Source organism: Phyllostomus hastatus, unplaced genomic scaffold (genome assembly GCF_019186645.2).
Source record: "Phyllostomus hastatus isolate PE091 unplaced genomic scaffold, TTU_PhHast_1.1 phas_scaffold_78, whole genome shotgun sequence".
NCBI classification, from domain to species: Eukaryota; Metazoa; Chordata; class Mammalia; order Chiroptera; family Phyllostomidae; genus Phyllostomus; species Phyllostomus hastatus.
The window spans coordinates 27,857,918-27,884,943 of NW_025334041.1; the positions used below are offsets into that span (position 1 = coordinate 27,857,918).

Below are 27,026 nucleotides of genomic sequence, written 5' to 3' on the forward strand. Positions count from 1 at the left end.
TATTGCGAGCGGTAATTACAATTGCAGCTGGTTCCTAATTATACTGTAACCTTGATGCTTTAAGAAAAATTGAGACTGAGTTCAGCATATAATACTGGAGAATAACATTCTACATTAGGCAGGTCTGCCTTCTACTGAACCGCGGGCATTTATGTATCATAATGCCAAATTGAAAAGACCTTATTTTAAATTGCTTTCAGCTACAGTGTTGTCCGGTAGCACAGTTCGTAAGGAGAGCTTAAAGTCTCCATCTTTGCCAAATTCTTAGCACATCCTCCAAGTACTATAATTAATGTCAAAAGAGCTGGGCTGTAGGGTATTTTTGGCTCTGTGATTTACTACTTCTCATTTAAGACTAAGCTTGCTAACCTGAAAAATGGGGACATTAATGACTCTTCATTCAACAGTGATTTTTAAATGAGATCAGGTGTAAAGCTGTTAGTATGATGCCTAGGAGAGCATCAAGGGCCCAGTAAACGTTAGCTGGTCAGTGTTAACTGCTATAATCAATAACAAATGATCCAGCTCCCAAGACTTTGCCTCCACAACCCCTGACGACTCCAGTAGAATTATGGTCTTAGTTCTGCAACCACTGTACCTTGTGACAGCCCGTATCGCTACACACTTTGCACCAACCACTTGCTGTGAGTCCACTACTCCCGCTGCCGGGCAGGGTCTCCCCAGCGCCTGGCGCTGGGCCTGGCATGTGGTAGGGTTCCCGTAGCCCATGGTGTTGTGTGAGTGAGCTCGTGGAGCAGCACCATCTAAGGCAGTAGTTCTCCCTGGGGGTGGGGTAGTTTTGCCCCTGGGGGATATTTGGCCATGCTGCGTCTGGAAGGTGGGGGTTACTACTGTCATCTAGAGTCCAGGGATATCGCTAAACATCCTACAAGGCGCCAGTCAGCTGCCTACAACAAAGAATGATCTGACCCAAAATGTCCGTAGGGCTAAGGTTGGGAAACCCTGGTCAAAGGTGGCCTGGTGCCTGGGTTGTGGCACTGTGGGATAGGGATGGGCTCGGACCAGACCAGCCTGTGTGACCTGCAGTTTTCTCCAGTAAAAAGGAAGAGAATCCAACCTGCTTCAAGGATTCTCAGAGAGAAAGGGAGATTATGTACATGTGTGCCTCGTGACTCCTTAATCAGGTTCACCTTGTTGGTCCTGGCCATCCAGATTTTTTCTACTAGACTCTATTTTAGGTTTACAGGAAAATCGAAAGGAAGGTTTGGAGATTTCCCATACAGCACCTGCCCACACACATTCCCGGTCTCCCCCATTATCATCAACGCCCACCAGAACAATACGCTAACTGTAACTGATGAACCTCCATTAACACGTCATTGTCACCCAGAGCCCGTGGTTTCCATCAGGGCTCACTCTCGGCGCTGTACATTTCCTGGGTCTGAAAAATTCTATAATGATGCGTGTCGTGCAGAGTATTTGCACTGCTGTAAAAATCCTCTGCACTCTGCCTGCTCTCCTCCTCTACACCCTAACCCTGCCAACCCCTGATCACATTCTTTTTTGCCTTTTCCAGAATGGCATGTAGTTGGAATCATCCAGTATGGAGCCTTTTCAGAGTGGCTGCTTTCACTTTGTATTAGGCATTTAAGTTTCTTCCATGTCTTTTCATGGCTTGGTAACTCTTTTTTTTTAAGGCTCACTAATATTTTGTTGTCTGGAGATACCACACTTTATTGATACATTTGTTGACTGAAAGACATCTTGACAATTATGAATAAAGCATCTATAAATATTTGTCTGCAGGTGTGTGTGTGGACATATGTTTTAACTCCTTGGGGTGAGTACTAAGAAGGATCAATGCTGCATCATAGGGTAAGCATGTTTAGTTTTGTGAGGAACCTCCAATCTGTTTGCTATGATAGCTCTACTGTTTTGCATTCCCACCAGTAATGTGAGACTTCCCATTGCTGCACATCCTCACCAGCATTTGGTGGTGTCAGTGTTCTGGATTTTGGCCATTCTAATAGTTGTATAGGGATAGCTCACTGTTTTTGTTGTTTTAAGATTTTATGTATTTATTTTTAGAGAGAGGGGAAGGAGAGAGAAAGAGAGGGAGAGAAACATCGATGTGAGAGAGAAATATCCATTGGTTGCCTCTTGTACACTTTCTGACTGGGGACCAAACCTGCAACCCAGGCATGTGCCCTGATTGGGAATCAAACTGGCAGTCCTTTGCTTTGCAGGATGATGCCCAGCCCACTGAGCCATGCCAGTTAGGGCTGGTCGTTTTAATGTGTAACTCCCTGATTGTATGTGATGTATACTTTAGTATGCTTCACAAGTGTCTCAGTTTTTCCTCCCCTTAGTGGGAGAGGGTGGCTGGTGATGTCTGGAGTTTGGAATTTCCCTTCCATCTGGTCATTTAGGCTCTGATAAATCCTCAGGTTAGCTTGTCACTAAACAATTTCTCTTGAGTGCAGACCTTGGTATAAAGAACAAAATGGTCTGATGGGTTTCAAAATGGTTCTTTTTCTCTCCTCCTGCTGGGAGAGCAAGGTGTTTCTTTCTCTGATCATTCTGAGAACCAGGTGGAGTTCCAGGAGGCAAACTTCACAACAGTGTGGGGAATCTTGTCCACACTTGAGCCTCCAGCAACTGGTCAGTTGCAGGCCAGGTTTCCTACTCTGATGCTGGTTGCCATGGAGGTTTCAGACCTGGGTTTCTGCTCTGTCGGTTCTGATTCTCTGGTTCTGCCTTTCCGTCTCTAATTTAGGAGGCAGTTTTTATTCTAGTGACCTCACCTTTCTGACGAATCTAGGGAGAGTTGCTGATTTTTTCAGTTTTTCATCCTTTTTTCTTGTTAGGATAGGTAAGAGTGGCAACCTTAGGCTCCTTACATGCTGGTCTGGGAACCAAAAGTCTTCCCATCACCTTCTGCCTAACTTCTCTGTATTGGAGAACATCCCCACATTATAAGGCCTGGCTGCTGGAACATGCGAGTCAGAACTCCATTTCCATCTTTCCTTGCAGCCAGCCCAAAGGCACATGATCTGGTTCTGCCAATTAGATGCTTATGGGTGACTTTGATTTGGAAGAGAGTAGCACGAGGAAGCAGCTTGTGTGTGAAGTTTTCCATCGAGTGGGCCTGATAGGGAGCCCTGGCAACGTGCTTTTCCTATGGGGTATGAGGCAGGGTTCTCAGCAGGTGATTCTGGGATAGTTTCAGGCGTCACCGGTGGAAGCTTAGCCTCAAGCTGATTCTTCAGCCTTTCTAACAACACTGTGGCCATCCAATAGAATTTCAGTAAATGTTTTCTTCTTAGCCTGTCATTTTTTTATTGCTTATTTCTAAGTTGAATACATGCTGGACCTCCTTGCTTTCCATTCATATTTGGGAGGAGAAATATCACATCACTATGTTCTCAGCTTTTTTTTTAAAGAGTAGCTGATAATCACTACCAATATTTATCACTTTAGGATTCAACAAGCTATTTTTTCTTCATTCTAATTAGTCCTTAAGATAACTTTATGAAATAGACAAGTGGATTTTTATCACTTTCCCCATTTTATAGATGAGGAAAGTAAAACTCAGAGCTGTTGACTGGCTTGTCCAAGGTTACCAAGTAGTAGCACCCTGGGAGCCAAACACTTACTCTACTGCTGGGGAAGTCTGCTTGTGTCAAGGTAAGCAAGCAAGCATCTTTGACTATCTCTGTAAGGAGTTAAAAATGTAAACAGAAAATGTCTATTTCAGAAAGACTCCTACTGTCTCTTGTCAAATTATTACTGTTGGGAACATTTACCAGAATATGAGCTTTAGCTTAATAACAATAATAATAAAGTCTAAAATTAGTGCATAGAACACACAACTAAAACATCACCATTCAGTTCGTAAATGTTATACCCTGCTTCTTAATATCAGAATTTTATGGTGGTGGTTTTATAGCTGTTTAATATTTATCTACAATAGTGCAGAATTAAGTCTAGCACATTTCACAGCCTACTGAATCCTTTGATAAACATCTCTAGCCGCCCCAAAATGACTTGCTTGTGTAAGTACCCACTAGGTTAACATTTGTGATTGGTGCTTTGGAAGTTGACTGTTGAGTGATATGAACTTTTGTGGTGGATTACAGAAAAATGTTGTGGTGTGAAAAATGCTTAACATGGCATCTTGTCTGTATATTAATCTATATTTCAGTAACTTTTTCATAACTACTGTTCTTATATTAGAACTTAGGGAAACTGTAGGATGAAAAATGAATGACTCAGTGAATTCAATAAAAATTATTTTTCTTAAATTTGATGCAACACCTCTTTTTTTCTTCCTCTCAAGTTAATGGTGACACTGTGGTTTTGGAGAAATCCAAACTTTCTTTTACAATTACTGATTGTATCAGTCAAGGTACACTTGCAGAGAACAGAATCCACTCCAGCTGGGTTAAGCAGAGGGAGATTTATTACAGGGTATTAAATGGCTTACAGAATTTGTTGGGAAGGTGAAGAAACAGACTTTAGGTTGAGCTCTCAGGAATGACCTCTAAAGCCTCACAGCAGAGCAGGCTGCCAAGGGAGCAGTTGCCTGTTGTGCAGTCATGAAACCACCTGCCAAATGGGGAGTGTTTCAGAACCATGCTGCCACTGACATGGGTAGGAGGTCACTGCTGGAAAACCAAACATTTCCAACAATGGTGCTGCTAAGAAACAGTAGAAGCATGGCCCCTAACTTCCAGATCTTTGCCTTCCAAAACTTTGGCTTCTAAATCTCACCCAACTTTATCAGATGGAGAACACCTAGACCACATAGCTGCAAGGGAGTCTAGAAAATGTTTGTCTTAACCTTCTAGTCTTTGCAATTAGGAAGACACATGGGAAGAAGCTTCTAAGTTGTTAGGTCACACCCAACAGTACTTTTCATTGGGATTGTGGTCTACCTGTTATACTTACTTCCACAGGGATTGATACAAAAGACCATGCAGAAACATTTCTCCCTCCACCTCCTTTTTCTGCTTGTCACTGCATGCCTGCATGTGTGTACATGCACATCCTTCTCCAGTTCCTCCCACACACACAGAGTAGCCTGCTTTTGATGGGCTTTCTATTCTGCTTTATATTTCATACCTAAGGTAAAGAATTACTTCATGATAATACAGTTTTCAGTGTAGGCATCTGCTTGTCTTGGTTTTCAGAACTTTCAGGTTTGGGAGGGTGTTGCTGAGTGAAGGCTGTGTTGTGCAGTTGGTGAAGTAGCAAACTGAGATGAGGACCTTGGGTTCTAACCCAGTGGTTCTCAACCAGCCAAACATTATAATCTCATGGGGAAACTTGGAAGATACCGTAGTTCGATTGGCCTCTAGTAGGGATGGGGTGTTGATACAATTTTAAATCTCCTTGGGTGACTTGGATGTGCAGCTGGGGCTGAGAACCTCAGTCCTCCTACACGTAGAAACATCTTTCCTGGTGTCTTCCTTTTTTTGGCTGCTGTAATTCATATTTAAATGAGAGCGAATCTATTTGTCTTAAAAGATATCTTTCCGGTTGTCCTTGCTGTGCTTTCTAGTACCCTTGTTTTAAAAGCAGCCATTGAAGTTATGTTATTGTTAGCTGTTTTTTTTTTAAAATAGCTATTCAATAGGATGAAGCTAGTTGGTATGTTTTACAAATGTTATTTATAATCTGTTTAAACTATTATATCTAATATTATTCCTGTCAAAAAATTTACATAGTCAGCAATCTTCAAACTTTGCCCTGTGAACATGGGTTCATGGAATTGACTTGAAATTTCCATACTAAAGTTCAGTAAAAGTAAGCTATTCTCAATTTATGGAAAAAACATATAACACATAGTTTTTCTAATTCTAATTTCCCCTCTTTTCCCCTTAAGCACGACTTGGTGTGAATGTTACCTGGTTGAGTATAAAATTCTCTATCATCTGCCAAGAACTCTTTTCCTTCTTAGTGATTTACTTCCTAAGTATGTTTGAAAATGTTACTTTATTTAAAAGCTGTTGATATAAAAATTTTATTTTAATGGTGGAATCTACTCTTACAATGCAGAGAGTGATGATAAAATCAGGCAATTAGGTTTTTTATTGAATTTATTGGGGTGACATTGGTTAATAAAATTATATAGGTTTCAGGTGTACAATTCTATAATATATCATCTGTATATTGTATTGTGTGTTCACCACCCAAGTCAAGTCTCCTTCCATAATTAGATTTTAAGACTAATAGCTTTAAACATTTACATGCTATTAGTATATGGGAAAAAGTATATATAACAATGAAAGTCAGTCTTCTGAAAACAATGTAAAGTTTGCTGAATCTTCTAAAGCCCAGTGAACTGAAGCCTGTTAAATGATATGCACTGTGTGTGCCGAGAGGCTATTCTGAGTTCACTTAAAAAGGGAGGCTCTCTTTCTGTGGTTCAGAACCCCAGCCCTTCTGATGGTAATTTTATGTTGTTTTCAGTGCAGCCATGTAAGTGTTCTTTACTGAAAATGACACTAGAAAACAAAAATAGGAGTGAGAGGCAGACGAAGAAATGGAAACTGAATGGCCACACAGCACTGGGGAACTAGATGGAATTAGTGCAGAGGCGAGGCCCAGGAGACTGCTAGCAATTTCTCTGAATCCATTCCCCATTGAACCGTGGTTATCTGTGCTTCGGTAGAATGTGCCCAGGACCTAATATACATTCCAGTGGCCTCAGGGAAATTCCATAGTGATCATTAACTATGTGCCCTCCCTGGAATCTTGGGTCTGTTTCCAAGAAGTAGCATTTGGTGGGGCTAGGATAGCAGAGGGAATTATGAGTTAGGAAGACCTCAATGGTGAATGTTTTTGAAGACCCATGAGTTGCTTTCTCCTCTTTCCTGATTTCTCCCTTCTTGAGTTATGGGCCAGGTTACTCATCATTAGATGTGTTTAGAAGTAAGCATGGTAGAATATGAACACATTTGCATGAATAATACAGGTAATGGAAACCATTTATGGAGTACTTGAACTGTTGGGGAGTTTTGGTGCTAAGCACTTACACCATTGTCTGCCATCACCCCTTGAGCCACCCAGGATGGCCTTCTTTAGAGGTGAGGAAAGTGAGGCTGAGAAGTCAGGGAAGTAGTGCAAGGTCCCACAACTGGTGAGTTTAGTAACTGGGCCTTCCCCCCAATTGAGAGTGGTCTGGCCCCAAACCCATGTTCTTAACTGCAACACTGCATGAACACTGCACACCTGTGGTGTCCGGAGTGTGAAATTGGGAGATTCTTGAATTCCAGGCATGTGCTATATGATGTCATGGTTAGCTTGAGTTATCATCTGTTTGAGGCTGTATATCATGAGGATCAGTGGAAAGACCAACAGTAAAAGATGGAAGATTTGGGATCTGATTTCAAACACTTAGATATGGAAGTACAAATTGGTGCTGAATCGGTCTTTGGGGGACATACCTGACCCTTTCTGAGTCTTGGTTTCCCTTCTGTAAGAGAAGGATAGTAATATGCTCTGAGTCTCAGGTATGCTGTGAGGATCTGTTGAGGTGACAAAACTGTGAGGTGTTCTGTATACATTAGGTGACATGACTTACAAGAGCTGAGTCACTGTATGGATTGTTTTCTCTTGTGTCCGAGACTCTGGGAGGGATACAAAGTGGAAGCCTTGTTTCCTTCTCTCCCAGAGGTGTAGAGTCCTGGTGGTGAGCCCCAGATGTGCGTTTTGGGATCAGTAAGTAGGAGAATGCTGTGGGAATTTAGGGCGGGAGAAACTGACTCTGAAAGAGGGTCACCCAGGGAAGGCTTTATGGCAGAGTGAATTAATTAGATTTTAAAGGATGTGGTGTTCAGGTGGAGCAAGAATAGTCCACTTTGTGGAAACTTTCCTTTGCTTTTAAAAGGAAAACCAACTAAGTACTTAGGGTCACCATATGCCTCTTAACAAACGTTACTTATAGACCGTCTTGCGATGTGGAACTCTGAGGGAATTTCTCTGCTCTTAAAAGGTGAAGGTGGAGGTATTTTTATGCTTTCCCATCTTCTTCCGTAGTGTTCATTCTGCCCTACCTTTTTCAGAAGACAGACCTGAAAGGAGGGAATCTTCTCCTGAAACCTTTAGGTCAGTACTATCATCGATCTCAAGTTGATTAGCAGTCTATTTCATTTTCCTCCTTAATTGAACAGCAAAGAGCACTCACTAATTCAGGATTTTTAAAAGATCACAAACTCTTATGGATAAAAATAGCACTGGTGGTTATAAGCACTCAGCTGAAATTAAAAGAGTTATCAGTCTTGCTTTGGGAAACAAGGTGACCAACCACTGATTTTGAAAGAGCACCTCTCCCATTCCAGGGATTAGCTAATAAAATTATTCCTGACGGTGGTGGGCAAAGGAGCTTAAGCAGTTCATATTTAGAGACAGAGAACCCATTGTCCAAAGATCTCAGAAGAGTCTTTGCAAATACACAGAAGGGATTTAGAACAATTTGCATAAATCTCCTCTTGGATAGCAACATGGCTCCAGTATTGGGGTGGTTCCAGGAACCCCTCCTTGGCTGTATCATGGGGTGACGCTGTGCTTGGTGAGAATTCAGTCTCATGACGGTTTTGCCAGCAGGACTGGGTGATGGGACGCTGAATAAGCCCACTGTTTGGTTCCACATAAGGACTCTTTTGTGTTGGCCTGGGGCAGCCATGTTCAAGTTTGTCTTGCTTTTTCCCCGAGTGATGTTTTTGGACTTTGTGGGCTGGAGAATTAAGCACAACACCTATTCTGAGCTAATCTGTCAAATTTTGTTCTTGAAAGGTAACCATAGCCTCTTGTATTTCTAGAATGTGGAGAATAATAGTCATACCTTTGGAGACCTTTGTCTTCTTAAATTAAAAATCTGGGAGAGGAAGGGACCTTGTGTGGTGTGATAGTGAGGCATTCACCCCTGTTCAGGGTGGGACTGTGGGAAGTAAATCCCTTCTGCTTGTTAATATTATTTGCCTTGTTCCCTAACTTCTTGAAGAACTATCTTCTCTTGCATAGTTAACAAATAGATTGTACTTTAATATTTAATATTCCCCAATGAAAGGGTATGGGTCACTCTGGAGTGTAATTTTAAAATGTCAGATGATTACAAATATGTGTCAACTTTTCCTTCTTTTTTCTTCTTTTTGAAAAAAAAAAGATACACATTAAACACTACATATTAGGAGCTATACCGGTTACTTGCTTATAGTGTTAGCGTTCTAGAAGCCACATGGGGAGTCTAATTTAAAATCCAATGAGTAGTTTTTGTACTAGGGGAATTCACTGCTTTAAGTACAAAAATGAAATCCACTAATTTCTGACCTGGAGTTTATTTTCTTTCAGTTGCTAGCTTGATTTTTCAGCTTTGTTTTAATAACATAAACATTTTTATGTTTATTTATAGGTGGCTTTAACCAAGAGAGCAGATCCAGCTGAGCTTAGAACAATATTTTTGAAGGTCAGTATAAAGGAATCTATTTTGTTTCTTGTTTGATTTGTGTTCTCCAAACTTTAAAGATTATTTTCAAGCAGCTCTTTATTTCATTGTTATAGTTTTTAAAAATCCTCATAAGTATCTTTACTTAAGACTTTTAAAAAAGATTCTTTACATCTATTTAAACAATGTATCAGCAACTTAGTGATTGTGATGGCAGCATGGTTTACCTTTTCATTTCTTTTTTTAATCTCCCGTGGTGTCAGGCATTGACAAGGAGTTTCTGGGGGATTTAGTCTCACACGCCATTTACCTTTCCAGGATTGCCTTGTGCAGTTCAATGGTGATGCTTTTTCTCCTAAGAAGTTTAGAGCTCTTTGTAAACATTCCAGTAATCCTTCATCCATCCAGAGGGGGCTCTCCTTGCGTCTCCTTGGTAGAAGCGCATCATCATCATTGTCGTCACCGTCATTTTGTGACAAGTGTTGTGCCTGGAGTGGAAGCCTCAGCATGAGTAATGATAGGTGGGAGATCATAGCAGAGACCATACAAGCTTATTTCCTTAGTGTGTCCTAGTCTCACCTACTTAGTGATACTGAGCGTGAATGATTAATACTCAAATAAAAGTCTAACTCAGTTTCCAAACACTGAAGCACTTGTAATGTTATTCAACTGAAATCAGAGTATTCAAAAAAGAAAAGGCCACTTTTATAAAAATGATTTTAAGTGTATATATGTATACCTTTTCTAAACATGCTGAAGGCAACTGTGATGTGCATGGAGAGGACCAAAGCCTCAAATGAGACATTTGACGTTCTGCTCTGTACTGAGAATATATGACTTTGCAAGTTAATAATTTTGTGTACATCACTTTCTTCATCAAAATGCATTACTATTAAAAAAGGAGCAATCAGAAAATTTGAACTCTGATGAGATTATTTAATATTGAGTATTTGTTATTAATTGATTTTTAGGCTGAGTAATGGTATTCTGATTATGGGAACTATCATCTTTTTCTCTTAGAAATACACACTAAAGAATGTATAAATGAGATTGTGATGTCTGAGATTTGCTTCTAAGTAATCCAGTTTTGGTGGGGTAGGAAAAATGAGTGGGCAGTATGATGATAATTTTTGAAATTGGGAAATGCAATAGTCGGTTTATTATTTATTAGACTCTCTTCTCTACTTTGTATATGATTGAACATTTTCATAATAAGTTACAAAAATTGTAAAGATTCAATAAAAAAGTTTGTGAAAGTGCCCGACACCTGATTTGCATTAGAAATTGATTAGAAAATGCTTAAAGTTAAAATAATTCAAACACAGAGAGACAAAGTCTCCAAAGGAAAATGGTTAAAAATATGAGCCATTTTGGGGGGTAGGAAAAAGAATACATTTGCAGGGAGGCTTGGATTATCTGTAAGAAATCAGAAATCTTTTATAAATTTGTTTTTGCCTCAAAAAGGACAATGCAATACAGAGATTCTGAGGTGGAAAATGATTCTGGGTACTGAGAGTCCAGGAAACGGAGGTGCTCTGTCTCTGACCTCCACCACTGTCTGTTATCATGCACTTTGGGCCCGCCGTGGTTGGGGTGAGTTGTCCATGAGGGAATCTCAGATATTCGTAGGTTGTGTATTTAAGGTCTTGATTATAAAACTCTAATGATGTAATTCTGGATGACCACTTGTAGAAGAGCATGTGAGTGGATTGCCCAGGAGCCTAGAGAAATGGATAAAGTTCATTAACTTGAGCTGGCAGTCATAATCATTCTTTGAACTCAAGACCTGCCTGTTGCGTATTTGTTTTCTAAACCAGCCATAGTTGTGGACATCCGTTTGACAGGAAAGGAGAGCAGTAGTGTCTCAATAGATGGCACGTTTGAGACACTTGCTGGTGTTTTTGCGTAATTCAGTGGAAAGGCTCCAGATAAAAGCTGTGTCTACCTTTTGAGGCCACGTGGCAGCTGGTGAGGCCAGGTTGAGAGCCTACTCTGGAACAATGTGTCTTTACCAGATACAATCTCTCAATAGCGGGCAAGTCTGTATTGGAGACAAATCAGATTGGTCAGGTAGAGGAATTCCACACAGGGTTCTGGAGCACCACCTGTGGGGTGTCTTTGTAAGTGGGCCTGTGGGCCGGGGTGGAATCTTTGGGACCAGATGGGGAAATGCTGTCCTCCCTTGGGGTGGCTAGGACCACCTGGTTTTTGAGTGAGAGTTCAGTACAGCCTTGAGTCCAAGAGGATAATGTGGGGTGGCAGGGGGGACCTGTCCTTGTAGAAAACAGCAATCAGCAATTTCTGAAAGGGATTGTGGATCTGGCAGAGTTTCGGGTGATCTCATCAGGCCTGGATAGCGTGGTACCTACATAAGTCCTTGGCTCAGCACGCTGAGGATCTCTTGTTTACCATCTACCGCAGACGGTGTTGTGGTGGAGAAAGAATAGGAGCGAGGCGCCCTGGGGGCTGTGCCAGGCACGTCTCCCCAGTGCCTGGGTTTGGTAGTTAATTATGGATCAGCCATAAGCACTCTGTAAGCCTGACTACTTGACTGATTCTTTGTGACTTTTCTTCATAATAAATATACCACCTTCCTCTCTGCTAAACTAGTTAGAAGATTCTCCTGTAGCTGGGGGAGGCAGAGAGAAGCCTCATTGTACTCTTTGGACCAGATGGGCTGGGAGCAGGGGAATGGGCAGTGTGCAGGTGGCAGGGCCAGTGGGACCGAGACAGGTCAGGCAGGAGGGGCCCTGGAGGACTACAGTGGCCCATGTACTGGCAGACCTTATGTCTTTGAGTCAAAATCAATTCTGCTGTCTCTTTTCTTCTTTTTTTGTAGGTGTTTACTGTATGCTAAGTGTGGTGTGAGGTGTTGGGTATATAAAGATGTATCAGTCATGGCTCTTGCCCTTAACTATCTCACTGTGTGTGTCTAAGTATAAAAAAAGAAAAAGCCATAATATGGTTGATAAGCATTACATAGCATTAATAGCAGGAAGATGATGAGGGGCTAATTACATCATATTAGAGAGAGTTGTTAAAGTTACAAAGAGGTGATGTTTGAGCTGCGCTTGAAGATGAGTAGGTGTTTATTTAACAAATGGAGAAGGTAGAGGAGGGTTGTGGGGCAAAGGAGGAACATTCCAGGCTAAGGAACAGCATATGCAAAGCAAAGAGGTATAAGAATACCAGGCCTGGAGCGCAGGGACATAGAATGGTGAGGAGGGCTGCACTTGGTGTAAGCCATTCCTAACCTAAGGCCATTGAACTCTATTACACAGGCTGTTCTCGAGCTAAGTCGTGGCTAATGTTTTGTCTGGATGTGGAAATTGAAGTCTAGGTGTGGGCACTTGTGCTTCTAACCTAAATGTTGACATGTGTTTTTTGTTTGCCCAACACTTTTGATGTTGCTTCATTTAAACAGATGGGTATTGAGTGCTTACAGTTTAAATAAAACACCATGAAACTTTGTGGTGAGTGGGATGTGCAAAACAGGGATAAGCAGTGACCATGTCTCACAGTTCCGATTTTATAAAGGAGACCAGCTTTACCGGCAGGAAGCAAATAAAAAAGAATCACTAGTCAGCATACTCGAGGGCCCCACGTGTGGTTAAGCCCATGCCACAGGAAGCGGAAGGGGGCCGCAGTCCCTGTGGCGGGGAATGCTCAGAGAAGGCTCCTTGGAGATGGAACTCGAGGAGCCTCAGGGAGGAGTGGGAGCTGGAGAGGCCCAGAGGAGGGCAGCCTAGGCAGTCCAGGGAAGAGGAACGCATTTGAGGGAACCTGGAGATGGGTTTGGGAGCAAGCAGCTTCTCTAGGTTGAAGGATTCTTGTTCATTCTTCAGATGTTTATTTAAATTCAACTGTCAGGGACTGTGCCAATTATCATGGGGTGTGGGTGACAAAATTAGAAAGGTAATTGGGAGTGAGGTATTGGTGCCACTGAAGATTTTCTGAGTAACCCAGTGGTACAGGAAGATGGAGTTGAGGTTCGATCGGGGCAGCAAGGCCAGGAGTTAGGCAGCCTCGAGTATAAGGTGTGAGGCCCTAATAACTTGACTAGGGTCATGGCAGCAGAGGGAATGGAGAATGGGCAAGTTAAAGACATTTCGAAAGGTATTAGATGAAAATGACTGATCTAGTATAAGGGATGGGAGAGAGCAGAGGTTAAATATGACCACTGGATACATAGTCTGGGGACATGGAGGTTGCCACTAATAAGAATGGGAACCCAAGGGGGAAAACATGAGCTCAGGGGAGAGCAAAGGAGGTGGCGTGTACTGATTAGAAGTACAGAGCTGGAAATCGCTGAATGCCTGTAGAGTAAGACTTTGAAGGTGGGCAGACTGGGTAGAGGGACTGGATGATGGAAATAGACCACATTACAAATTGTAGTACTCACAGCTAGTGAAGGGCACTTGGATTTTTATAGTTATTCTTTGTCAACAAAAGCATAATATGTATTTTAAACATTTTTGTAGGCAAAAATTTGAAAAATAATTCCATTTTGAATATTTTTTTCTTATAACAATACAGTTCATATTCATTGATGACATTTTAAATAAGAGAGAGATATAAAAAGAAGTAATTTTTGATCCCAGTAGGAGGTATTGTCATCTCTAGCTGTATTCACCCATCCATCCATCCATCCATCCATCCATCCATCCACCCTCCCACCCATATTTATTATGAGGAATTGGCTAATTCCGTATGTAATAGAGGCTGAGAAGTCCCATGATGTCTATCCTGGAGACATAGGGAAATTGGTGGTGTAATATAGTTCAAGTCTGATGTCCGGAGAACCAGGGAAGCTGATGACATAAATCTCAGTCTGAGGGCCGGAGAAGATATGTCGCAGCCCAAGCAGTGGACTCCAGTGGGGCTGGAAAAAAGGAGCAAATTCTCCCTCCCTCCGCCTTGTTCTGTTAGGCCCTCAGTGGACTGGATGAAGTCCACGCAGCGCTGGGGAAGGCAGTCTGCTACTGAGTCCACAGATTCACAAGCACATGTCATCCAGAAATACTGTCACAGACACACTCACAAATAATGTTGAATCTGGGTGCTCCTCGGCCAGTCGGGCTGACACAAAACTAGGCATCACATTTAGTATTATACTGGGTTGTTCAAGGAATCCTAAAAGCCTTCTGTTTCATAAGTACATATTTAATCATATTAAAACTTCTGAAAATTGTTAAGGAGGGAGGCTCAGATCACCTGTAAAATCTGTTCCCAAAGAAGGATTGAATAACATTTTAAAGATGTTGTTTAAAATGTTAAACAACTAAGAGATTAAGTGGAAAAAAACTAAAGTTGGAGAATTCTTACCTTCAGACACATACCAAAAAAAAAAAAAAAGTACTGTGTTGAAACTTAAAGGTAAAAGATGAACATACCTAGGAAAAAGCTAAGAGAATATGTGGGTGAATCATTAGTCTTGAGATGAGGAAGGGTCAATTTCTAAACTTAAAGTAATGGAAGACATTGCATAGGAGAAAAAAACCTACCGGCTCAATTAGATAAAAATATCAAACTGGAAAAATACATGTAGCAAATACGATAGACAAAGCGGGAGAAGGGCATGTTTGCACACTGTTGGGGGGAGTGTGAATTGGTACAATATTTTCTGGAGAGCAGTGTGACAATAAGCATCAAGAGCCTTAAGGTTCCTCTCCTTTGACTCAACAGTGTGTCCTGGGAGGGTAGCCTTTGAAAATTGTCAGGAATTTGGACAAATGTTATAATGTTATATACAAGGCTGGTAACCTTAGCTTTATTTTAAAATACCAAGAACTGGAAATAATTTCAACGTCTACTGGTGGGAAAAGAGTTAAATTGTAATTTTAAATAAACTAATTTATTCACCACTATATGCAAATATAGGTATAATTCTAAATCATAGTATTGCTGTAATTAGCAGTGACATTTCCTTTATATTTCAATCTCTATTTTGCCTCAGTTAGGGAAATCAAAAGAGAATTCTACATTTTCAAAAAGCCAAATTTAAATGGTAACCGAAGAATAGTAGAATTATTGGGCCATCTTTGAGTTGTTGTTTTTTTTTTGCACTATGTTAAAAAAAGTGTTAAACAAAAACCAGTAATATAGAACATTTATAAATTGCTTATTGCGTATAGAGCATTGTGCTAAGTCTGTTACATGATTATTCATTTATTTCTAGCATCATCCTCATGAAGCAGGTAACCTCGTTATCCCATTTGCAGGTGAGGAGCCAGAGGCCCAGAACATTATTGGGTTGGCCAAAATGTCCATTAATTTTTTTCCATAAAATAAAAGACACATTTTTCATTTTCACCAATAACCTTATTAATTTGGATATTTCGAGTCTGTCGGCCATCTCCCACATGGTATAGCGCTGATTGTTTTCAGTTAATGTCTCGATTTGACAGGTATCAACGTCAACTGGTCTGCCGACCGCAGAACATGATCCAGTGAGAACTCTCCAGCACGAAACTTCACACACCACTTTTGACACATTAGATCAGTCACAGCACCTTCTCCATAAAATGCACAAATCTTTTTTTGTGTGTGTTTGAATTGCGTTTTTAGCTTTTTTGATACAATAAAGATAATATGCTGAAAATGTTGCATATTTTCTTCCATCTTCAGTATTAAAATGGCTACACAAATATTCCCCAATTTTGATGAGTGTTTTTAAGTGCACACTCATATGACATCTGTCACAATACATCTAACAAAATTGTTTTGAATGATGATAATACAGGGGAAAAAAACAAACTCTTAGGGCAACCCAATAGTTACTTATCTGGGGTCACACGAGTGGTTACACGCAGCAGAGGCAGAGCAGGGTGCAGCCCAGGGCTCCAAGCTTGCTCCTGAGTATCTAAGCAGGAGCTTATCTTGCATTGGAATTAAAGTATAGAAACAGCAGGTGACTTTGTAAAATAATTTTAATTACGCTTGACTGTGGGGTTACAGAGGGAGCAGAGATCCTATCACTGCCCCTCACTTCACTGTGCTTCCCTGTCACTGTGGCCACCAGTATGGTTCCTGTCACCCATCTAGCCCTGTTCTCTGTGTAGCTCACTGCTGTCACCCACTCCCCTGTATCCCCCCAAATCACCGCCCTGTCCCCAGGATCAAGAGGCCCTTTTCTGCTCCGTAAGGATAACATATTGATCCCCAAGTTGTTTCTCAGCGTTTCCCATAGCATCTGGGCTCCAAGGAGCAGGAATTAGCAGATCCCACTTCTGTGAGCTGGAATGGATCGCACTGAAGCCAGACCTCTGGGGGAGTGCTGTGAAGACGCATCGAGTGCCACCTAGTTCTTTTCAACCATTTCCGCTCCAGAACGAAGAGGACCTACTGGGGCAGCATTTCATACCTTTTTCCCTAAAGTCCCACAAGAAGCCATGCATTTAATAGCCTGTTTTCTAGCTTAGCCTGTTTTTTATCCTTTCGTCCATCTTTGATGCCCTTGAAGCAAAAATGGGCAAAAGAATTAGTTTGTATTCAACAATTAATCCCACTTTTAATAAAAGCTCTACATCTTGGCTAAAGAACAAGACATAGATTGTCTTCCCAAATTTCTGTAAACCAGAGTTTCTCAACCTCCACACTCTTGATACTGTGGGCTGGACTGCTCTGTTGTAGGGGGTCATCCTGTGCGTTGCACGGCGTTTAGCAGAATCCCTGTCCTCTACCAACTAGGTGCCAGTAGTGTCCCTCTCCCCAAGTTACAATAATCAAAATTGTCATCAGATACCGCCAGATGTCCCCTGTAGGGAAAAACAAAGACAAACGGAGGAAGCTCAGAGCTAGAGGACTCCACCCCAGAAAGGCAGACAACGTAGAGAGAAGGCTAGTTCTTGCTGGTAACACTCGGCTGTCAGGGGACATTGGTGTCCGTAGGCTGGACAGTCAGGCTGAGCGGCCTCCAGTTCAGAACCGGCATGAACCTCAAACCTGGCAAACTCAGGTTTTTGTTTTTTCTTTGAAGTGATGGGAAATAAATGTCTTTGTGAAGAGAATGTTATCACACCTGATTTTATCCTTTGAATATTTTCAGCTTTTTCGCATATTAATCTCATGATTATATATTTTTTAGAGTAAAATATCTCTTCTCTTTTCAAACAGTATGCAAGCATCGAAAAAAATGGTGAATTTTTCATGTCTCCCGATGATTTTGTCACTCGGTATTTGAACATTTTTGGAGAAAACCAGCCTAATCCAAAGACCGTGGAGCTTTTAAGTGGTGTGGTGGATCAGACCAAAGATGGGTATGTTTATTTTTAATGATCTCATTTAAGATTTTTGTTTGAAGCAGCTTTCTGCTACTTTAATGATCAGGACATCACTGAACATACTTTCCATCTCTTAGAGCATTTTCTGTACTTATTACAATTAATATATCATTTTAGAAATAGTAACCTTAATATTTCCTTTTGTGTTTATATCACAGTTGGGGGTTTTCTGTGTATTTCTTTCTATAGTTTAGAGAACTGTTCGTAGTTTCACAGAACTGTTGTAGTTAATGAACAGTATGAAGGTAACCAGAGTGTTTGTATTCCTGTTGGTATTTTTCAAGGCATGTGTTAAAATTGTGAGTAAATATAAAACACAGCTGTAAGAGCATAACCTTTCTATAGTGCTTCTCTCTACTCAGTTAACTTTTAAATTTAACACGTGATAAAGGCTACTAGTAACAGACAGAAAAAATGATTCCAAATCCTCATTAAAAGCATTCTAACCAAGCTGGAGGAGAAAGACTGAACCATCTAAAATTAACTAGGACACTTGGGAAAATGCCTTTGGATTTTTTTTTCTGGCCAGTCTTCTCTGTTTACATTTTAAAAATGAGTCTTTCCTACACTGTGTAAGATTGCAATTGGCTTTTATCACACAGTACAGAATTTTGGGCTCCGAACCCTTGCTAAGTATGAACAGCAATGTCCCCTAAAGCCAAGGATAATCTACAGCAGGGGAGTCAAACACATTTTCACCGGGGACCACATCAGCCTCGCGGTTGCCTTCAGGGCCGAATGTAATTTTAGGACTGTATAAATATAACTGCTCCTTAACTAGGGGCGAGGACCTCTACATTGGCCCTTTGAAGGCAACTGTGAGGCTGATGTGCCCCCCCCAGTAAAAATGAGTTTGACTGCCCTGATCTACAGGAACCAGCTTTCTCCAGGTAAACTGTGGCAGACTTAGCCTTCTGCCCTCGCTGCTGGCTAGCACCCACCCAGACTGCGCAGACTGCAGTCACTTGCCATTCTGGGGTGGCTTTCTCTGGCTCTGCACGTTCTCCATTGGTCATGTGTCTGATTTTCCCGCCTGTGTTGGTTTCAGATACAGCCGAAGTGTGAAATCTCTTGATGTACCACGAATGCCCCCAGTTCTCACCAGAACATCCCTTTTCTTAATTATCTAGCTGCCGTCCCATCCCTCCTGCAAATAACCTCCTCCAAAGTGAAAGTCTTGCAGCGTGGGAGGGGGCGGGAGGACTTGGCAGTGAGAACTTGGCAGTGAGACTTCCTGTCTCACCCTGGAGGATTGCTGGGTTAGGCCTTTCTCTCTCTGCTCCAAGAGGGGGTATCAGGGTTACTTCTGCTTTCTATCTCCACCCCAAGGTGAGGTCTTTGCCTGGTAGGAAAATGTATGTGTGCAAGGCCTGTGTTCCCTCGTAGGGCCTCTGTGGGTGGTGCAGGGAGAAGCTGAGATGTATTTCATGCTAGTCCAGTGAAGCAAAAGTTAGATAGGACATGGACTTGTTCTAGCAAACCTCTTCGTTTGAGAAAGCGTAGTTGCTTGCACACCTCGCGATTCAGAGGAAGGGTGGTGACTAGCAGGTGCGACCTGAATTAGCTGACTTGGTGATGAAAGTCAATGTTTTTCTTATCTGATAGCTTAAAATGTTTTAAACTACAGAATAATTGGAAGAAGAATACAATGAACACCCTTCATCTAGATGGACTAATTGTTAACACTTTCCCCACCTTTGTTCTCTCCTTTTATGTTCATACTTTCTACACCAACATGCACACACATGATTTCCTTTCTTGCCTGAACTATTTAACTATAAATTGCAGACATCATGAGACTTCAGTGTTCTCTTACATAACCATCATATACCATTTTTGTACTTAGGAGCATTAACAATCATGTCAAATGATATCTAATATCCCCACATTCAAACAGACCAGATCTCTCTCCCTAACCCCCAACTCAAATGCCTCATTGCTTTTTTTTTTAATTTGAAAATAATTAAATCTGGGATCCAGTCCAGGTTTTATAGTACATTTAGTTGTTATATCTCTTTTAACCTAGAACAGACTCTTGCCTCTTATTGATTTTTTCATGACATCGACTTCAAAATCCAGGCCCTGTGATCTTGTTGAAGGCCCCATGTTCTGGACTTGTCTGATGGTTTCTTCACGCCCGCCTGAGAGCACATGCGGCTCCGGGGTGCGGTCCTGCCTGCTGTACCTGCTCAGGCGGCACTCGGCCCCAGCAATCCACTCGCTGTTTCCATTATATGGGAACCATCTGCGTTTTGTAATGAGTAGATACAACATTTGGTGAATTTGCCCTGTTTTGTAGCAACTTTTTACCCAGTAGTTTTAGTATCCACGATGATCTTGTCCTGAATCAGTTATAACAATGGGGTTTGGAAAAAATGATGATTTTTAAAAGTCCTATCTTTATTGTTTGCCACACTTCAGTAAAGAAAAGCTTTCTTTCTTTTTTCTTAAGATATTATGTATTTATTTTTATGCAGTTGGGAAGGGAAGGAGAAAGAGAGGGAGAGAAGCATCAGTGTTTGGTTGCTTCTCATGTGCCTTCTACTGGGAACCTGGCCTGACCCACAACCCAGGCAGGTGCCCTAACTGGGGATTGAACCAGTGACCCTTTGGTTCACAGGGCAGCACTTAATCTGCTGAGCCATACCAGCTGGGGAAGAAAAGCTTTCTTACATACCTCCATTACTGTTTCTTTCTCTCTTCACCTTTTATATCAATATAATTTCATAGATTTATTTATTTTAAATTCAGTGTATTATAATCTATAAATAAATCATGGATTTATTTATTTAAAATTCACTGTATTATAATTATTATTCAGTTTATTTTAAATTCAGTGTGTTCTCTTCGATGCTAAAATTGTCCCAGTGTGGTCAGTGGGTAGCCCTTCAAGCTGGCCCCGTACCCTTAGCCTTTGAATATTCTTTGCTTTTGGCAAATGAGATATCCTTATGCTAAGATATTCTTAGGCTCACCTTGCATGTTTCCTGCCTCTGCCCTGGAAATCGCTCTTTTCTCTAAGAAGCCCTGATTGTTTTCATTGGGAGCAGTGGTAAGTGACAGAGAATTGGGCACCGGCTACTTGTTACTGGGGCGTCACTGCTTCTCTGACTCTTCAGCGGGAAGAGCTGCGGGGTATACTTTAAAAAATCAAAAGTTCATAATGACATTTCTTATTTAAACTTAACATTATCGGGGTTTTTTTTGTCTTTTATTTTATGTCTTGGTGAGCATTTTTGTTTCTAATTACATTAATATGTTTGTGGGCATTAATTTGTGTAATTATAATTATGCCTCTTACTGTGCTTTGCCTTCTTTTCCATCCTCACCCCCATCAACACACATACTTTTCCTGTTTCTCTTTTCATGTATGCTATAAGAATATAGCCTTAAATTCATTAAATGCAACAACAAAACACACATTTTACCTATAAAATATCGCACAACATAACATGGTATTAACATAAAATGTATTTTTTAAAAAGCTTGTAACAAACCTGAAGTGCTGGCTTTGTCTTCCTGGCGGTGCAGGTAAGATGACCATGGCGCTCAGTGACCGAGCAGTTTTCTACTGGAAGGTGTCTGGCCCGTCTGCCTCCCAAGACCTTGGCCTTCCCGATGTCCTGAACTGCCGCGTCTCTCATAATCTCACAGTCCTCTGTAACCTGACATTTTCTTTCATGTCTGTGTCATTTTCAACCCCAGTGTTTTACTGCAACAGAGAAAATCTTAGATGGCCTCAATTTGTTGCCCTTCGGCTAACTTCCTTTACCAGCTGAACAGAGGGTATTAGCAGTGACTGTCTCAGCTCCAAAAGGGAACACCACCCATACAGTGCTCCTCTAGGCACAGATAATTTGAACTTTTTAGTATCTTCCATGATTTGTTCACCTCCACCAAAATTTTTTAATAATTTGAATTCATTTTAATTGTAGTTCTCTTTTGTAATCTTTTAGACTGTATCAGTCAATTTTTATACTCCTGTATGTTCTTCACATTAACAGTGCTAAGTAGCTTCATCCTTTTCTATCAAAGTAATGTACCCTACTTTATGATATTATGCCCTTATAGAGTTATAAGTTTATAAGTTATTTCAGTTTCTAGTTTTCTGAAAGAAAACTGGATATTGGAGTGAATATCTTTCCCCTTCCATTTAATTACTTTCTTAGAAAGAAATTAGAAGAGAAATATTCCTGGGTCTATGGGTGGAACTATTTTATAGCTCACCATCTATGTGGTGATAGTTTTTTTCAAAAGGCCTGAACAAATTGAAGAACTTATCCAAGGTATTTAAGCTCACTGAGCTAGCACCGTGGGGTTAGTATTTGAGCCTAGGCCTGCACAAGGCCCATTCAGACTTTCATGGGCCATTTTCCCTAACCCTGACCCTGACCTTGACCCCACAGCTCCTCAGTATTTACAGATAGGAACACCCACCCGTCTGTTCTCACTGTAAAACTGTGAATGCCTTTATTTCCGCTTCCTTTTCTTTAGAAGCATAGCAATGTGTCAAGTTCACAAACCGCAAATCATTATCACAAGTCAAATACTGTTCCTTGTATCAGAGTGACCACAGAGATTGGAGTGATATGGCCACAAGCCAGGGAGCACCTGGGGCTGGCAGAAGCTGGAAAAGGCAAGAAAGGATTCTCCCCTAAAGCATCTCTCTTGGAGGGAATGTGGCCCTCCTGGCACCTTGATTTAAGACTTCTGGTCCCCAGAACCGTGACAGAATGAATTTCTGTTCTGTTAAGCTGCCCAATTTGTGGTAATTTGTTATAGCAGTGCTAGGAAAGAAATACTCTCATATAGCTATTAGCTCTGGGGAATTAGAAAGCTTGTAGTTGCAAAGAATTGATTGGGGTGTCTGGCCGGGTACCTCATTCGGTTAGAGCATTGTGCCAATATGCCAAGGTTGTGGGTTTGACCCTCAGGGCACACATAAGAATCAATCAGTGAATGGGTAAATAAGTGGAACAGCCAATCAATATTTCTCTCCCCCCCCTTTTCCCCCCCTCCCTTCCTATCTCTCTCTTAAGTCAATAAATAAAAACTTTTGAACAAGAATTTATTAGAGACAGAGACCAACCAGCCTGGTTCACTGAAATAGCCTTTTTCTAGCAGTATGGCAGCTGTTGGCTAGACAGAGCCATCACTGAGGCAGAGACCCCTGCCCACCATCTCTGTGAGGGCATGGCCCCTCCTGAGGGCTTCCCCTGTGTGTGGGGTTGGGCTGAACTCTAGGCACCAAAGTTAAACACCTGTGCACTACAAGAAGGACCTTCCAGTAAAGGGATCCTATTTTTCTGGAGTGTCCTTGATTCTGACTGAGGCTGCGACTCGCACCACGGAGCCTTCCATGCTCTGAGTGTCTTCCTGAGTGCCGTGGGTTCTGCCGGTCAGCAGCGGTTCGAGAACTTTGCCCCTGTGCCTGCACTGTGCTGTGTGTTGAGGATGACTGGGGAGTGGAAGACACATGGTGCCCTCTTGGAGCTTCTAATTTACTGGAGCAAATAGCTGTTAATCCGGGAACCACAAAGAAATGTGAACTGATGCTGTGAGAAGTGTTATGAAGGAGAGACATGGTGCGAGAGACAATTAAGGGGGGAGCTCAGGAAAGACTTCCCGAGGATAAGTGACATTTGAGCTGTAGGAGGAGGGTGGGTGATGGGGGTTTGGAGACAAAGAACAGAGCACTGCTGATGGGAAACAGCAGTTTCAAAGGCCACAGTCACATTCAGAAATGCAGAGGCTGGCATGGCTGGAGCGTGGAGGGTGCAGGCACGGGGGTGGGAGAGGTGGGCTGTGCAGGACTGTGCGGGGAAACAGTACTTCGAGTTAAGGATGTGGGGGTCTCTATCCCAAGAGGAGCAATGGAAAGCCATCAAAGGCTAATTTGAGTCAGGGGATTGGCTGGCCTTGCCTGTGCTACAGCCTACTCACTCTTAATGTTCTTTGATTCCACTGGCCCCACTCCCCCTTCTAACTGCCTGTTGTGTTTCGATTTCCCAAATCCCACTGTTCTACTAGGGTTAATGATGGTGTACTCATTTTATGAAGTACCTTGAGGGAAATGGGAGGAAATGCCCAGGCTTGGAAACCTTTTGTTGGGTGTCGTGGGCCAGGAGGGCTTGTTCAGCATCTTGGGGTAGGGGTGGAGGGGTCTCTAAAACCTCAGGCGCTTTTACCTTAGCTGAGTAGTGTGCATTTTTTTTGTATGTTTTTTTTTAAAGATTTACTTTTAAAGATTTAGAGAGGGGCAAAAGGGAGAGAGAAACATCAACGTGTGGTTGCTTCTCATGCGCACCCCCTGCCCCTGCCCCGCCACCGGGGACCTGGCCTGCAACCCAGGCATATGCCCTAACTAGGAATCAAACCAGTGGCTCTTTGGTTCGCAGGCTGGTTGGTACTCAAACCACTGAGCCACACCAGCCATGGCTGTCTGTATGGTTTTTGATGTGTCTTTTAGATTTGGTTATCATTATGTTTTTGTTTAGAATAGGACTGAAGCTCTTTTTGTTCATCATCTAAGTATAATTTTTATACATTCACATAGCTGTCTTCTAAGAACAAGGTAAGGATAAAGGTTCTGAGTGTGTCCCTTTGAGCAAACTTGTTTCTATTTGTTGTTTGTTTTTGTTATTCACTGATCTCTTTTTAGAGAAGTCTTTGGCTCAAAGGCTGTTCCCACTAGCACCTCATCTCCTCACCTGGGGAGACTAACTGGGGCCCGAATGAGCTGGAGGTGTTGGGTGCCTGCCTCTGGGGCTCAGGACGCTCGCTGCCCGGTACAGTTCCGACTCCTGTCTGTGTGGAGTGGGCCCTGGGTGGCTCCGGCGTCTGGTCGGTTACCTAGGATCGCATACAAATTTACCGCAAAAATGTTTTTCTATCTCAAGTGTGGGACCTCTTTGCACTCCCTGCAAAAACAGAAGTTCGCTCTTCTTTGCAAAAGGGGATGTCAGGAATTCTGGTTTCTTAATGACAACGTGATGTGTCCAACTTTTACCACCTCATCAGCACCCATTTTGTTGAATCAAGATGGTAGCAGTGGAAATCAGCATCGGCAAATAATTGCTTTCTGTTCCGAGTACAGAGAACTAACCCCGCCCGGGACAGATCCTGCTTTGAGGCAGGAGGAATAAGGATGTCAAAGAAGAAAAGATTAAAAAAGAAATCTCAGGTTTTATAGTGTGTGGCTATATAAAATGAAGTGTGTTCTCTGCCTTTTCCATGTTTGCTATTTATCCTTGTGAGGAAAAAAATAGGGCCTTTTAAATACTTCACAAGGTGGAGGAGCATATAATGTTGTTGATGATAAAATCATTTTTATATACCTGTTTTCACTTGGGGAGGCTGTCACGATGAAATGCAGGCCTGGGCCGCATGCTGGGAGTTAATGAGGTTTACAATTGGCAATGCTTAAAGAGTATTAGGGTAATGTATTTAAACATCAGCAGTTTGCAGTCTGAAATGCTCATCATTTGTCAGACAACCCAGAATCAAGAAGAGGTCTTTCACGCTGCCAATAAGGAAAGTTTTCTGCATTTCTAGGGTGGACACAGATTTCAGATCAACACACAGAATTCATAGACTGTAGAATTAAGCAAAAGCATCTCTTTATTTTTAAAAAAGAACTTGATCATAATCACCAGCAGTCACCTGCAAAGCTTAAATTTTCTTCTTAGTCATCAGACTCCCAAATTAATCTACCAAAACAAAAAGCCTCATTAGCAGCTCTCATTGAATCAGTGTTATTTTTTTTTCTTTCTCTCAAGGTGTCTGATTAACCCCCTTTCTTTTTGAATTACTCACTTTGTGTTAACATTTGAAGTCTGAAATCATGGTGGGGGTGCATGCCATGTGGCGGCTAGACACTGTCTGCGAGGAGCAAATTAAAAAGAATTCATAAAAAGGTTTGTATTATGTCGCTGGCATATTAGACAACTCTTAGGAATGTCAGGTGCCTGGGTTTATTTTTCTTTCTAATTCCAGAAAGGGTTGATTAATGACGAGGTGCTGATTTCACTTCTCATTCATATGTACGGATAGCCCTCCTCTTGCCCCGTCCTCCCCTGCATACAATCCAGGCCCTTTTTAGAGAGTTTTGCTGTCAAGGGAAGGTGAGAAATGGGGCCATTGCTGGGGGGGGCAGGAAGGTGAAAGGGTCTTTTTAAGGTGGGTAGATAAAGCATCCTGCATGCAGATGGGGTCAACTCTACAGACAGTGGAGAATTGACACTGTAGGAGAGAAAGGAGGAGAGTCCAGTGCATGGTCTGCGAGGGAAGCGGCTTCTTGTGAGAACATGGGAGGTCATTCAGAACAGCTGCTCTCAGAGTATGGGCAGCGGCGCCACGGAGTCTTGGAGACCTTCTGCAGGAGTCCTCGAGAGCAGGACAGTTAACGTGATAATATTAAGTTGTCATCTGCCCTTTTCATTGTGCTGTATTTGAACTGATGGTTCTAAAAGCAGTGGTGGGTAAAATGACTGGTGCCCTAACACCAATTAAGCAGTGCCACCAAGCCAGTCTGAGCAGTCACCATGTTCTTCAGTACCACGAAGTCTCAGGAAGAGTGGTAGTAATGATGATGCTGCTGCTGCTGCTAATTCCGCTTCACAGTGTCCTTGATGAAGCTGTAAAAATTATTAATTGTTCTTAATCCTCACCTGAAGACCTGTCGATTTTGGGGAGAGGGAAAGGGAAGGAGAAAAAGAGGGAGAGAAACATCAATATGAGAGAAAGAAACACCAGTTGGTTGCCTTTCATACATACCCCAACCAGGGACTGAAACCACAACCTAGGCTTGTGCCCTGACTGGGAATCAAACCCGCGACATTTCAGTTTATGGGATGATGCTCCAACCAATTGAGCCACATCAGTCAGAGCAGAAATGATTGATTTTTATTAAATCTCACCTGTGAGTACATGTCATTTTCGAATTCTCGGTGACTAAATGGCGGCACACAACTGCCGCTGCTCACTGTCCTGTGATGGTGGTCTGCGAAAGTACAGTTGGGCTGTTGCTTTGAGTTACCAGCTGAACTATTCATTTATTTGGAAGCATTAAAATTTTCATGTGACAGCTTCCCAGTGCTTAAAGACTTTTTTGATATGATTAGTGGTGATAGTAATGATGTAATTTTTAAATATAGTGTAATGAAATCTGCCACCATTTGGAAGATCTGAATAACTTAGGGAAACATTTTCCTGTTGCCCAAGACACAGTGTCACAACTTTATGCATGGGGTGAAAGGTCTGTTCAAAGTGCAGGATATCCCCATGGGTTTTAGTGTGATGGCAGAGGTGCAGTGATGCAGTTTCAGGCCCCACAT

The 27,026-nt window shown here is 41.9% G+C and overlaps 1 protein-coding gene across 3 annotated transcripts in view; it reads left to right on the forward strand.

Moving 5' to 3' along the window:
- SLC25A13 (solute carrier family 25 member 13) overlaps nucleotides 1–27,026 on the forward strand; it is a 169,827-nt gene that overhangs the window by 14,147 nt on the left and 128,654 nt on the right. For 2 of the 3 annotated variants that reach the window (XM_045828248.1, XM_045828249.1), the window contains exons 2-3: nucleotides 9,377–9,430; nucleotides 17,525–17,667. In XM_045828248.1, coding sequence (XP_045684204.1) covers nucleotides 9,377–9,430; nucleotides 17,525–17,667 — 197 coding nt within the window. Of the gene's footprint in view, nucleotides 1–8,052; nucleotides 8,074–9,376; nucleotides 9,431–17,524; nucleotides 17,668–27,026 lie in introns of those variants that run through there. The other variant, XM_045828250.1, reaches the window with a different exon arrangement.